Source organism: Canis lupus, chromosome 11 (assembly GCF_011100685.1).
Source record: "Canis lupus familiaris isolate Mischka breed German Shepherd chromosome 11, alternate assembly UU_Cfam_GSD_1.0, whole genome shotgun sequence".
NCBI classification, from domain to species: Eukaryota; Metazoa; Chordata; class Mammalia; order Carnivora; family Canidae; genus Canis; species Canis lupus.
The window spans coordinates 21,167,612-21,181,932 of record NC_049232.1 but is presented as its reverse complement, the minus strand read 5'-3'; the positions used below and the strand labels follow the sequence as shown (position 1 = coordinate 21,181,932).

The 14,321-nt window shown below is 37.6% G+C and overlaps 1 protein-coding gene and 1 long non-coding RNA gene across 6 annotated transcripts in view; one reads left to right on the top strand and one right to left on the bottom strand.

Moving 5' to 3' along the window:
* Window positions 1–2,467, bottom strand: part of LOC111098022 — a 54,127-nt gene extending 51,660 nt beyond the window's left edge. For all 3 annotated transcript variants that reach the window (XR_005366668.1, XR_005366670.1, XR_005366669.1), the window contains exon 1: window positions 2,366–2,467. This is a non-coding gene — a long non-coding RNA (uncharacterized LOC111098022). The remainder of the gene's footprint in view (window positions 1–2,365) is intronic.
* Window positions 1–14,321, top strand: part of AFF4 (AF4/FMR2 family member 4) — an 88,012-nt gene that overhangs the window by 59,742 nt on the left and 13,949 nt on the right. For all 3 annotated transcript variants that reach the window (XM_038552148.1, XM_038552147.1, XM_038552146.1), the window contains 7 exons: window positions 1,492–1,537; window positions 3,844–3,898; window positions 4,371–4,408; window positions 4,791–4,953; window positions 5,612–6,529; window positions 9,474–9,562; window positions 10,166–10,406. In XM_038552148.1, coding sequence (XP_038408076.1) covers window positions 1,492–1,537; window positions 3,844–3,898; window positions 4,371–4,408; window positions 4,791–4,953; window positions 5,612–6,529; window positions 9,474–9,562; window positions 10,166–10,406 — 1,550 coding nt within the window. The remainder of the gene's footprint in view (window positions 1–1,491; window positions 1,538–3,843; window positions 3,899–4,370; window positions 4,409–4,790; window positions 4,954–5,611; window positions 6,530–9,473; window positions 9,563–10,165; window positions 10,407–14,321) is intronic.

Genomic DNA, 14,321 nt, shown 5'->3' with positions numbered 1-14,321 from the left:
ACATGATATATTGCTTTCATAATTCCTTCACTTACCTTATCCCAGTTTTTAGTATCTGTTGATTAGTAATGAGTTAAACCAAATCTTGATATACTTAAAAAATGAAGAGTTACAGATCATTAGCAATCAAAATTAACTATTTTTATTAAATATTTGAAGTAATAGTTCAGAATTCATAAATTCAGTTTGATGGGCCCCTCTTAAACCCAAGAGCCATTCTTCTGTCTTCCTGTCTCCTTTGTGAAGAGTTGGTTCTTTGAGAGTTAAACTAATAAGCAAGAAGGGGTTGTAGCTTTCCGTAGCTCTTCTCTTCCTATGTCTGTATTTATTCCTTTTTCCCAGGCCTTTCGATCTGGGAAGAAAGTCCACTGTCCATCTTCTGTCTTTTGGTTTCTGAGAAGAACTTAAGGAAACTATAGCCTTAGAGAATTTAAGTGTGGTCTCAACAGAGACCAGAGACTAGGGGGTAAGGTCAGGAACCTTGCAGGTGTCTAGGCTTCCCCCATATAGCTCTGTAACAAAATAAATGGTCTTTTTGCCAAGAGTAGTAACTTCTTTAATAAGGTAGATTTACACTGGTTCTGCCTTAAAGCTATAGTTGTAGGAAAAAGTGACCTGCCATTATTGGTATGTAGAAAATAGCTATAAGCTAGAAAGTATACATTTTCTCTCTTAAAATGTTTTAAGAATGTCTCATTTTTAGTTCTGTCCTCCTCTCCCCATAACTAATAGTAAATGGGATCATAAACTGCCCTTACTGTTTATTGCTGTGTTTTCCACTTTATTTTATTTTTTAAGATTTTATTTATTTATTCATGGGAGACACAGAGAGAGAGAGAAGCAGAGGTACAACCAGAGGGAGAAGCAGGCTTGCAAGGAACCTCATGTGGGACTCGATCCCAGGACCCCAGGGTTACACCCTGAGCTGAAGGCAGGTGCTCAACCACTAAGCCACCCAGGCATCCTTCACTTAATTTATTTTAGAGCTGTGTCTGTATCAGTATAAAAATTCTGGTTCATTCTTTTTAACATGAAAGTTGTGTTATATTATATGAATGTACCATAATTTTAGTACCTCCTGATAGACATTTGTTTCCAGTTTTTGCTGTTACAAACCATACTGTGATAAACGTCTCTGTGTGTGTGTGTGTTTATGTATTTTTCCAGAAACTCCTGTAAGGTAAACATTTTTTTTTCATCATAATTGCTTACATCAGTGTATACGTGCATTTCCAGTATCAGTAGGATAATATTACCAGATTGCCTGCCAAAAAGATCGTATGAATGTATAGTCCTACAAACAGCTTCTGAGCATGCCTGTTTCTACCCATATCTCATATTTATTGGACTTTGTAGTGTTGCCAATTTGGTGGAGGGAAGAATTCTGACTCATTGTTTTGATTTACATTTCTTCCAGGGTATATTGCTACATATTTTATAATCTATATAGCCATATTGTAGTTGTTAATTTTTGCATTCTTTTTGTTCTAGAAAGATACAATCCTTCTAAAACTTCAAATGGACACCAGTCTAAATCGTAAGTTTATTGCTTAATAAGTTTGTTTTGCTAAAAGTCTATCTGTAATGTGTACATATTAGCACCACACTTAAATATGTGTACTTAATCTTTTAAGGAAGGGGCAGGCAAACTTTTATGTAAAGGGCCAGATAATGAACTATTTTAGGCTTTAGGGGCTTAGATGGTTTTTTTCCCAGCTAGTCAGCTCTGCCATGGTAGTATGAAAGCAAATATAGGCCGTGGGTGTGGTTATGTTCCCATAAAACTTCTTTATGAACAGATAGTAGTCTATATTTGACTTGGAGGCCATAGTTTGCCTATACTTCCTCTGAGATTATAGTTTTTTCTCATCTCTTAGAGATGTATTTGTGTTTGCAGGTAGGTTGGTAGTTTGTTTTTAATAAAGACCCAAAAATACAGGATTCTTCTTAGTACGCCCTCCATTTAACTGCTGTATATAGTATTTTAAGTCAGCATAGCATAATTGTACCCTCTTTAAGTTTTCCTCCTTCTGTAAGTGGAACAGGGTGGGAATATATATCAAAATGTAATTAGGCTAATATATTGGACAATAATAAATTCCAGCTTATGGGATGAGCTCCTCAGTTCCTGAGACCACATGTTGACTCGCTTGATTAAAATAAAAATTCTGAAGAAATTGTGGTCACAGTGCTAGCTTCTCAGCTCTAACCCACAATCTGTACTGATAACCTCTTCTGAACAGAGGGAGAACTGCGTGAGAATGACCTTATGTGAATGCAAGAAGTCCCTCTCACTGCTGAAGAATTAAAATTATATTCATATTTATCATATTTATCCATATGCAAAGAACTGGTAAAAGCCTACCATATATGTGCGAATCACTTTGGTTTGCTGAGGAAACAAAAGCATGCAGGACCTTGAACAGTCTGGTAAAAACTTTGACATATCCACATGTGTGAACAGGTTCATTGAGCTGCCATTATTAAATCACAAGGGCTGAGAGAATTCAGAGTAAGTACATTTCCTTACAGGATATCAGTCATAGAGATGCACTAAGCCCTGTCCAAAAGAAAACTCTTTTTTTTCTGTCCCACTTAATTGGGCCAGCCTTAAAACACTTTTCATAATTCTGTAATCATCTGGTTACTTTGTTTCAAGGTGATTTTTTAGGGGATAATCTGACTTTGGGGTCAGATTTAGAAATTGAGGTTAAGCTTTGAGGGGAAACTATTAGTAGTTATTGGAGTGAAAGAAGATTTCCTTTCCACTGATTGGAGACTGTCATGAAATTTTAAGAAGAAAGGTAATGGAACTACTAGTAATGAGAAATTAAACATTTTTCTAGTGGTTTTTCTATTAATTTTTGCTCTTCTGTAAAAAGGCAAGGAGTGTTTTGTGGGTCATTACTCAGGTTCTCTATTTTAATGTTGATTTTATGGCCTTAAGGAAAATTTAAATCTAATTTTACTTTGAAAAATGAACTTCAGAAACTATCAGTTTATGGTATTTATTTGTGTTTTTTTTAATTGATTTGAACTTTGATCACGGAAGATGAGGCTGGAGCTTATTTTTCTTTTTAAAGATTTTATTTATTTATGAGAGAGAGAGAGGCAGAGACACAGGCAGAGGGAAAAGCAGGCTCCATGTAGAGAGCCTGATGTGGGACCTGATCCCGGGACTCCAGGATCAACGCCCTGGGCCTAAGGCAGGCACTAAACCTACTTAAGCCACTCAGGGATACCCTCATTTCTATTTTATATAAGGTTCTTACTCCAAATTATTACTTCTCCAGAGGGCAGTCATCTTTCAAAGCAAGGCATTTAGGAACCAGTGCTTTGACTTTGTGTTCTGGTTTTCACAACCACTTAGTTGTATGAATCTCTTTGTGGAGCATGAGGAACAGTGAAAGAGAATTGCTGAAACTTTCATTTTATCTTCCTTCTTTTTAGGAGTTTTATCTCTCTAGGGGACTGTTGGGTATGAGTATGGTAATTTGTTTTACTATGAATGAATGGGTATGGATACAATTAGAGAAAAATAGAGATAACTGAGTATAAGAGTTTGTAGAAGGTGACTTATTTAAATTAGAAAAGATGGTTACATGTTTAACTTACGGAAAAGTGAGAGCTTATGAAATGTTCACTTCCTCCTTTCTCAGTTTTTACTCTGGATGTGAAGCACACCAGACAGAGTAAGACGTACTGGTTCTTTTCCTTGTTTTTTAATTAAATCTTTGGCTGCCACCATGATTATTTCTAGAATGATTAGTAAATATTTAATACTGTGGTGTGCCATGATAAACTGTTACAAAAATACTAATTCTTTCTGCCTTTTCCCTCTAGTATGTTAAAAGATGACTTAAAACTAAGCAGCAGTGAAGACAGCGATGGGGAGCAGGTGTGTCTACTGCTTTATGAGTTTGCCAGTATCATACAGTATTGATTTGCATTGTATTTTTTAAGAATTATAATTGAATGATACATTTATGATTCATTTATTTAAAATGAATTACTTAAATTAAGTTCCTTAACTTCTGACAGTGAAATGTTGTCATGTTCTGGTCTGTCTTTAAACCTGCTTTTTTTTTTTTTTTAAACTGGCTTTTCCTTACTACTTATGGATCAGAGTTACTCCTGAAGTATAAGATTGTTGCCAAGAAGAACTATTAACAAAGCTTTTCATCTTAGCCTGGAAGTTAGTTATTCTTTATGTAAAAACGGTGTGTCCTAAGTGTTAGGTAAACTAACACTTGATTGATGTATACATTAGAGCTGCTAGTGTTCCTTTTAGGGGTTCAGATATTGTTCACATTAAGCAGATAGAGTGCTACTTATTCGTTCACAGATTTCCTCTCGTGTTTTATTTTTAGGATTGTGATAAGACAATGCCAAGGAGTACACCAGGAAGGTATGCATCCTTTTATTTTTAGTTTTCTTTGGAGCATTGTAGTAATATAATAACCTTATAAAGTAAATATGGTTGGAATGGCGATTGTAAAATCTTGTAAATTAATTAAAAATCATTGAATTGTACACTTAACATGGGTGAATTCTGTGGTATGTATATTATACCTCAGGAGAACTGTTTTTAAAAGATAAGTGCTAATGGCTGAGCAGCATATTAGAAACTTTTTAAGGAAGCATTTTACTTATAAATGGAAGTTCTGGATTCATAGAGCTGTAATAGCGTAACAAACCATAAATATTTTAAGTGGATTGTCAGATTTGGATGTTTTCCTGCTATCGCTGTAAAACAACTTTGGTCATTTATATGTTTTATGTCTTTTTAGTAACTCTGAACCTTCACACCATAATAGTGAAGGAGCTGATAACTCCAGGGATGATTCTAGCAGCCACAGTGGATCTGAAAGCAGCTCTGGATCTGACTCAGAGAGTGAAAGTAGCTCCAGTGACAGTGAGGCAAATGAACCATCCCAGAGTGCATCTCCTGAGGTGAGAGGGAGGCAGGGGTACCTTCCATAGGCCTCTCACAGCCCCTGCTGATGGCCAGTTAAGACCTGATTAGGAAACAAGGTTAAGAAATTGAACTGTGTGTCTTGGAGAAAACTTAGGTACTTCAGTTTCCTTGTTATTTGAGCACATGTTCAGTCTACATTAGGAATTAGTTGAGGTCATATTTCAGGTCCCTAAAATACTGGATTTCTTTAGTCTGTGCTTCTTTTTCTGTCTCAGCATGGTAATTTATATTATGTAGTTACTTTGGTAAAAAGGAGTATTAAATTATACAGTTTTACTGTAGGTTGATAAAATAGGGTTAAAAATCTCTTATCAGTACCTAAATCATTTGTTTACTTTCTGGAATTAAGTATACCCCCATTGTCATTTACCCCCATTTACCTTTCAAGCTGGGTTCCTGACAGGAATCTTTAATGTTTGAAGGCCATATGTAACATCAAGCTTAACTTCTTATTCAAGTGATGAGAGCTCTGATGGTCAATATTCAGCCCTTTGCTTTAGTTCAGTCAGAAGTGGGAACAACAAATGCCTTTATGGCCTTAGACATTGTGCTTTTTTTCTCTTCCTTGAGATTGTTAAGGAGGGAGAAAGCTTCAGTATTGAAAAAAAACATACTTATTTCTCTCTTTTTCAGCCTGAACCACCACCAACAAACAAATGGCAACTTGATAATTGGTTAAATAAAGTGAACCCACATAAAGTGTCACCAGCTTCTTCTGTGGACAGTAACATCCCGTCATCTCAAGGCTATAAAAAGGAAGGCCGAGAACAGGGCACTGGGAATAGCTATACTGATCCAGGCGGACCTAAAGAAACAAGTTCTGCTACTCCTGGACGAGACTCCAAAACTGTACAAAAGGGATCAGAAAGTGGGCGCGGGAGGCAGAAGTCCCCTGCACAGAGTGACAGCACAACACAGAGGAGAACTGTAGGCAAAAAACAACCCAAAAAGGCTGAGAAGGCAGCCACTGAAGAGCCCCGGGGAGGCCTGAAGATAGAAAGCGAAACCCCCGTAGACATGGCTACCAGCATGCCTTCCAGCAGACACAAAGCAGCCACCAAAGGCTCAAGGAAACCCAATATCAAAAAGGAGTCCAAATCTTCCCCTCGACCATCTGCAGAGAAGAAGAAATACAAGTCAACGAGTAAATCTTCCCAGAAATCAAGGGAAATCATAGAAACAGATACCTCATCCTCAGATTCGGATGAAAGCGAGAGCCTTCCTCCTTCCTCACAAACTCCTAAGTACCCTGAGAGTAACAGGACTCCCGTGAAACCCTCCTCAGTGGAGGAAGAAGATAGCTTTTTTCGGCAACGAATGTTCTCTCCTATGGAAGAGAAGGAACTTCTTTCACCCCTCAGTGAGCCTGATGACAGGTATCCACTTATTGTGAAGATTGACCTGAATCTTTTGACCAGAATACCAGGAAAGCCTTACAAAGAAACAGAGCCACCCAAGGGGGAAAAGAAAAATGTGCCAGAAAAGCACACAAGAGAGGCTCAGAAACAAGCCTCAGAAAAAGTTTCCAACAAAGGCAAGAGGAAACATAAGGTTTGTAAAGGGTTTTTGTTGTGTTGTTTTTAAACATCAGAATCTGAAATGCAATGGAAATCTCAGTAAGCCAGAAAATACCTGATTGAGTCATAGCTATGAGAGAAAATAGAGGGTGAGCCTAAGACTCAGGGGAGGCTACAGACAGAACAGTCTCTTACGGAGCCCTGAGCCTCTACCTGTCTCCTTTACTGTCTAATCCAATAAGAAATGAGCCAGTGCTTCTCTTCAGTGTATGTGTGCTGGCCAGGGTGGAGGTGAGGGTGAAGCAGGGATTGCAAAGTGGCCTTCACAACACTCTTAACATTTTGATTTTAAATGTCTTTAGTTGAGGGGCATCTGGGTATCTCAGTCGGTTAAGTATCTGTCTTTGGCTTAGGTCATGATCTCAGGGTCCTGGTCAGGAGCCCCTGCGTTGGGCTCCCTGCTCAGCGGGAGCCTGCTTCTCCCTCTCCCCTCTGCTCCTGCTCTCTCACTCTCTCAAATAAAAAGTCTTTAAAAAACCCAAAACAAAACAAAGCAAACAAACAAACAAAAAAACCCAAAACACTGGGCTATATATTTTCCAGGTTGTCACAGTTTTTAATACTCTCTTCTCTTTTATACCCCAGGCCAAGTCACACTTTTTAAATTACTAATTGCAGCTTCAAAATTGACACCAATTTTGACACATCCTTAAGAACTTCACTAGTCCTCTGTACATATCTTTTTTCCCTTTTTGAAAACCGATGTCTACAAGTTCAGAACTAAACACGTTTGCTCACACACGGCCAGCACTTGTCCTTAAATTCTTCTGGAATGATTTGAGTTGAGAGGTGAAGCTTGGTGTATATTTAAGATCAGCCTTTTTAAAGACTTAGGAGATGGGAAGACTCACACATGTCTCTGTTGGGAGGACAATGGACAGAGGATGAAAAGATCTGAATAACTCACATGTGTAGATGGAGATTCTTTGGGGAAAACACCGTGATCTTTCAGCTCTAGTAAGAATTTTTTAGAGGAAATTTTAATGATTTGTATTGAAGAATAGTATGATTTCTCCTGGTGAATATGACTGTGTAATACCAAGGTAGTGAGCACGTGGACTCAGAGCAAAACCTCAATCCCAAATGACCTTGAAGATCTCATAGTAGAGGATAGGAAGGATAAAATATTTTCTTAAAAGGAAGTGAGGAGGAGATTTTTCCTCCTCTTCTTAAGACCACAGTGCAGTGTGTGCAGACAATGATGTATATTTGACAAACTAGAATAACCTTTTTTTTTACTTAAAAAATTGGAAGATTTTTAAAAATTTGAATTTCAAGAAAACTGAAGCTTACTACTTTGGGCACTGTAGCGAATGAGTTTCCATATATGTAGTATGGGGAAACTTTTTCAACCAGTAAGTTCAGGGCTGCTACCCCTATTAAGCTACAACCTCAGACTGCTGGACTTGGTTATGTAATTTAACTTATAGGATTACATGAAGTGAGAGCTTATATATGATGGACTCTGCTCTTTAGAAAGCTAAGGTACTTCTTAAAGAATTAAGAAATGGTCCTTTTGTGTTTGAAAAGTATTACATATTCTTTGTAAGATTCTATATAATACAGAAATACAACATAGAATGTCCTTTTTACTCTTTGGTAAAATTGTCAGGGGTAGTTCCTGAAGATAAAGCAGATGGTACTGAGAGGAGTCTCACCCAAGGGTAATGAAGGATGATGTAGATTCTTTTGTCTCATGTTTTTATGTGTCTACTTTTAATGATTTGTGTAGGAGAACAGATTTTTTGTCATGGCACAATGTTTTAGATTCTTGGGCCCTGAAGTTTAAAGCAATAGGAAAAATTAGGATCAATCAAGAAAGTAGCTTTGGCAATGATGGCTCACAGCTTTTGTTTCAGCAAAAAGAATTTTTCAGAATCATCAAGCTTGGCTATAATAAAAAATATGGACAATAACAAGTATTGGTGAAGATATGGAGGAGTTAGATTTTTAATTACAGTGCTGATGGGAATATACAATGATATGTAGATCAGATTCTAACTGCTTTAGAACACAGTTTTGACAGTTCTTCAAAAAGTGTACCTGTATGACCCAGCAATTCCACTCCATTCCACTTAGGTATAAACCCAAGAGAAATGAAAACATGTCCACACAAAAACTTATAGGTGAATGTTCACAGTAGTATTATTTGTATTATCCAAAAAGTAGAGACAACCCATATGGTCATTAACTGATGAATAGATAAATAAAATGTAGCATATGCATACAATGGAATAGATTCAGCTATAACCAGGAATGAAATCCTGATACATGCTGCAGTATCAATGAACCTAAAAAATATACTAACTGAAGAGAACCAGAGACAAGAGTCCACAAATGTGATTCCATTTATATGTGAAATGTCTAGCATATGCAGATCCAAAAAGACAAAATACAAAAAAAAATTTTTAATTTTAAAAAGGACAAAATACATAGATTAGTGACTACCAGAGTCTAGGGGTGGAAGGAATGGGAAAATGCCTGCTGAAGGGTCCAGGTGTCTTACAGATGATGAAAATGCTCTAGAATTGTTTGTGGTAATGGTTGTACACCTCTGTGAATATAGTAAAAGTCATTGAATTGTGTACTTTTAAAGAGTGGATTTTATTGTATGTGAATTATATCTTAAGTATAATTTCACTCATCCCCAGAATCATTAGGATGAAAAGATGTCATTTTAAAGATTATAGGAAATGTGTTTCAGTGTTTGGGCTCTGTTTATCTAAAATAGGAGACTTAGTCTTGAAACTCAGTTTACTAAACATTGTTTAAATGAATTATTTCACTTCACATTTATCTTCTTTCTGAAACTTATCAGGGATAAATTATTTGAGGGTGACTCATGCTGGAAACTGAAATTAGATGAATAAAAAATCAACCTAGTAGTTTCTTTTTTTTTCTGTTTTTTTTTTTTCCAGAACGAAGATGATAACCGAGCCAATGACAGCAAGAAACCCAAAACAGAGGACAAGAATTCAGCAGGTCACAAGCCATCCAGCAACAGAGAGTATGTCCCCAAAACATGTTACATGTGTGTTAAAATGTGTATGTTGTTTGCCAGTGGGTACTTTCTAATGTGTTCTGAGAATGTTCCTCTCAGTAAGTGTATGTCATATGCATGTATACATTTACATAGACCAACGAGATGGGAGCTTTTGCTGTCAGCTAACAGGGATAGAAAGTTTTTAACATTCAGTCTCTCCTTCCTTTCTTCTTGTAGTGAAGTAGGATTGAGTAGAGGCTAAGAGTTCAAGTAAAGCTTTACCACTTTCTAGTTAGATGACAAGCTTATCTCTATCTGTCCAGAGGCCAGTTTCCAACTTAGGAATTTCATATCTTCATCATTCCTCTTCTCATTCACATAACCAGGATTTATGGAATACTTGCTGTGTGGCAGGCCAGCATTTAGGTGCTGGGTGTACGTACAGCCAGGGAGTGGAAAACAGAGATGATGTCTGCCCTCAACTTTGTTTTGTTAGAAACCATGTGTCCTAGTACTCAGGGAGAAACAGACTTGTTTTGAGAGCAGGCAAAGAGAAAAAGAAAAAAAAAAATCTATCACCCCTATATGACTTGGTGGAAAAGTGAGAGCATTTGTTTGGTTTGGCAGGTCATCTAAGCAAAGTGCTGCAAAAGAAAAGGATTTGTTGCCGTCTCCTGCTGGGCCCGTTCCTTCAAAAGACCCCAAACCAGAGCATGGCTCTCGGAAGAGGACTATTAGTCAGTCATCATCATTAAAGTCCGGTGCTAACAGCAACAAAGAGAACAGTGCGAGCAGCAGGAACAGCTCCTCCACATCCAAGCAGAAGAAGACTGAGGGGAAGACCTCCAGTAGCTCCAAGGAGGTCAAGGTGAGGCGTTGGGACTCTGAGCCTTCTGAAAAGTACTCTCATTGCCACAGGAATTCTCCAAGGTGACACTGCTTTGACAGTCTTGTAAAGCTCTCATTAAATTTATAGACCTGTGCATTTTTGCTCTGAGAATGTCATAATCTTGATAATAAATGTACGGGGTTGGTCTGAGACTGTAAAAGCAATGTTTCACCTGGCCACGTGCATACTAATTAAGACAGAAACCCTTAATTGGAAAAGTTGGTTTTGGAAGAAAGTAGTTGATACTGATCTACTTATAAATTACTCCAGTTGTTAGGATCGAGTTGTCTGTGGCTTGAAATTGGCTTCAGATTCTTTAGAATTAGATTTTACAAGCAAGTGTATTACACAAAGTGAGAAAGTAACCAATTTGGCTTAGATTCGTGAAACAGAGAAAATTCTTTAGCTGAGGTAGCACGGGAACTATTTCCAGGGCATGATCATAATGTAGAGGAATATTCTTCATATTTATGGATGGAGAATTGGATCGCAGAAGCTTTTTCAGGGGTCTGTTTTATTAGATTCTCACTCTCGCTTTGTTTTCTCGGTTATTTGCATTTCTAAACCGTTTTGATCAGGAGCAAACGCTCCAACAAAACTAGGAAAATACGTAGTTTTTGTTTTTTTTTTAAGATTTTATTTATTTATTCTTGAGAGACAGAGACACAGGCAGCAGGAGAAGCAGGCTCCATGCAGGGAGCCCGACGCGGGACTCGATCCCGGGTCTCCAGGATCACGCCCTGGGCGGAAGGCGGCGCTAAACCGCTGAGCCACCCGGGCTGCCCGAGTTTTAAGAATAGATTTTTAAGAATTCACTGGGTTGTTATTTGTGACTTGAGTAAGCAAAGTTTTGAGAGTTGAAAAAAATTGATCATTAAATATAGTTACTCATGCTTATTAAGTGTGGTAGTTTAAGTCTTTTAGATTGAGTTGATTTTAATTATGAACAGTGGCTCAAATTGAGATATACAGATGACTTTTTCTCCAGGTAGACACCCTTCTCTAGTAGCTTAGAGAGTTAGTCCTAGTGTCCTTAAGGAACTTAAGTGTCCTTGTGGTCTCCTTCACCGTCCTAGTTCTGTGTCTGCTTGCTAATTGGCTTTCTCTATTTTCCATCCTTTACCTGTAGGATTTCTCCCTCTCCCTCTCTCTCTCTCTCTCTCTCTCTCTCTCTCTGTCTCTGTCTCTCTCTCTCTGTCTCTCGATTTATTTGAGAGAGAGAGAGAGTACCCAAGTGGGGGCAGGGGAGAGTGAAGTTCAAACAGACTTCCTGCTGAGTGCAGAGCCCATTATGGGGCTCAGTCCCACAACCCCGAGATCATAACCCCACGCTGAAATCAAGAGTCAGAGGCCTCACTGAATCACCCAAGCACCATCCCCCCACTCCTCTGCTTTTAAATGTATTCTTTAAATGAGCTCACCTGTTCATTTGGCTTTTGCGATCTCACAGGTAAAACTGTCTCCCTTTATTGGCTTGTCAGGTCCTTGAAAGCAGGGATTTGTATCTTGTTCTAGGTTTTCTCCATTTTCTGACTTAATAGGTAATCAGGAAATATTTGTTGGATCAAATGTAGTTATTTGGTACTCTGTTATTGACAATATAAAATATAGGCACTGACTACTTTGATTTCAACATCTTAGGGCATGTAACTGTTAGAATGTTTTTTTGAGATTTTATTTATTTATTCATGAGAGACAGAGAGAGAGAGGCAGAGACACAGGCAGAGGGAGAAGCAGACTCCATGCAGGGAGCCCGACGTGGGACTCAATCCCGGGTCTCCAGGATCACACCCTGGGTTTAGGCAGGTGCTAAACCGTTGAGCCACCCAGGCTGCCCAACTGTTAGAGTTGTTAATGTTAGTTTTGGCAATTTCCAATTTAGGCAATTACATATGGGTTTATTAAGGAAGAATCTATAATTTAGTTGGAAAATACGTTTTTTCTTATTTTAACTAAAGAAAAATTAGGTAATATGGAAAACCAAAATTACATATACTTTTTTTTTTAAATTTTTATTTATTTATGATAGTCACAGAGAGAGAAAGAGAGAGAGGCAGAGACATAGGCAGAGGGAGAAGCAGGCTCCATGCACCGGAGCCCAATGTGGGATTCGATCCCGGGTCTCCAGGATCGCGCCCTGGGCCAAAGGCAGGCGCCAAACCACTGCGCCACCCAGGGATCCCACATATACTTTTTATCTTATGTTCTCTACATAGTCATATTATCAAATATTCAAAATATGTTGGCATAAAGTTGTTCATTACAGTCTTTTATGTTCTTTTTTTCTTTTATGCTCTTGATATCAGTAACATCTCTACTTATATTCCCCTTTTATTCTTTTTTTTTTCCCTTTTATTCTTAATATTAGTTCTGTATGCCATTTCTCTTTTTCCTTGATCAGGCTCATCAGAAGCTTATTTTACTTGTCTTTTCAAAAAATAGCCTTTGTTTTTGTTGATTCTGCATGGTTTATTTTTGTTTTCTATTTCATTAATTTATTGTCTTGATGATTTCCTTAGTCTTTCTTTCTGCTCTACTGTTCTATTTACTGACTCCTAAAAAGATGGATACTTAGCTCATTAATTTTTAAATTTTATATATATATATATATATGGAACCTGGTTCCTTTTCAGATTTTTAAGCACAGGAGTAAAATTAATTTTATATTAATTGGGTTTTTAAATGTTGAAACATTCATGCATTTATAGGATAAATTCTGCTTATTTCTGGTGTTTTATTGTGGGAAAATGTGTATAGGAAAGCAGTTGGAAAGACAGGATCAGTCCCTGCATAAAGGGCTATGTAGATAGAATACAGATTAAGAAAGTGGCTAGCCTTTTAAAATGTGACAGACCTGGATTTAAAAGCCACATTCCAGGAATGCCACTTAAAAGCTGTTTAAACTTGGCTAAGTTACCCTCCTTTGCATTGCTCTTTATTCTGTCCCAATAGCAGTATGCATTCCAGAGGGTTGTGGAAGGGTTTAACCACTGTGCCCAATATGCAGTTAACTTACTGTCAGGTAGGCAGGCAGTAAGCATGGATTAAGTGTTAGATCTTATTATTGCTGTTTTCATTGACCAATAATTTTCAGTAAATTTTGTCTTAAGCAATACTGCTATTGTGATAGTAGGTTTGTGTCTTCCTTATGTTTTTATTTTTTATTTTTTAAGATCTTATTTATTCATGAGGGACCCAGGGAGAGAGAGAGAGAGGCAGAGACACAGGCAGAGGGAGAAGCAGGCTCCATGCAGGGAGCCCGATGTGGGACTCGATCCCAGGACTCCAGGATCACACCCTGGGCTGAAGGCAGGTGCTAAACCGCTGAGCCACCCAGGGATCCCCTTCCTTATGTTTTTAAATAGTGTCTATTTCAGTGTCTGGTACATAGTAGATCTCTGCTATTATTATTATCATTATTATTTTTATTTTTATTTCACACATATGAACCAAGGAAAGCTTTATTTATTAAAATTTTGAGAACAGGGACAAAGTATTTTCTTTTGTTTTAAAATATTTTATTTATTCATGAGAGAGACACAGAGAGAAAGGCAGAAACATAAACAGGGAGAAGCAGGCTTCTCACAGGGAGCTCGATGCAGGATTCGATCCCTGATCTGAGATCATGCCCTGAGCCAAAGGCAGGCACTCAACAGCTGAGCCACCCAGGTGTCCCAGACCTCTAATATTAGAATGAATATTTTTGGTTATATAAAGTGGACCCATTCTGTTAAAAGGGTTTTTACATTCTGAATTTTAAAAATTCTGTAACAAGGAAATTAAATACTAAAGGCAGTGGAATTTTGTTTCCTTTTACTAGTGGTTCAAGAAATATTTTCAGTTTAATATTTATCACCTCCGAATTCAACATTTTATATTTTCGATGTTATATGT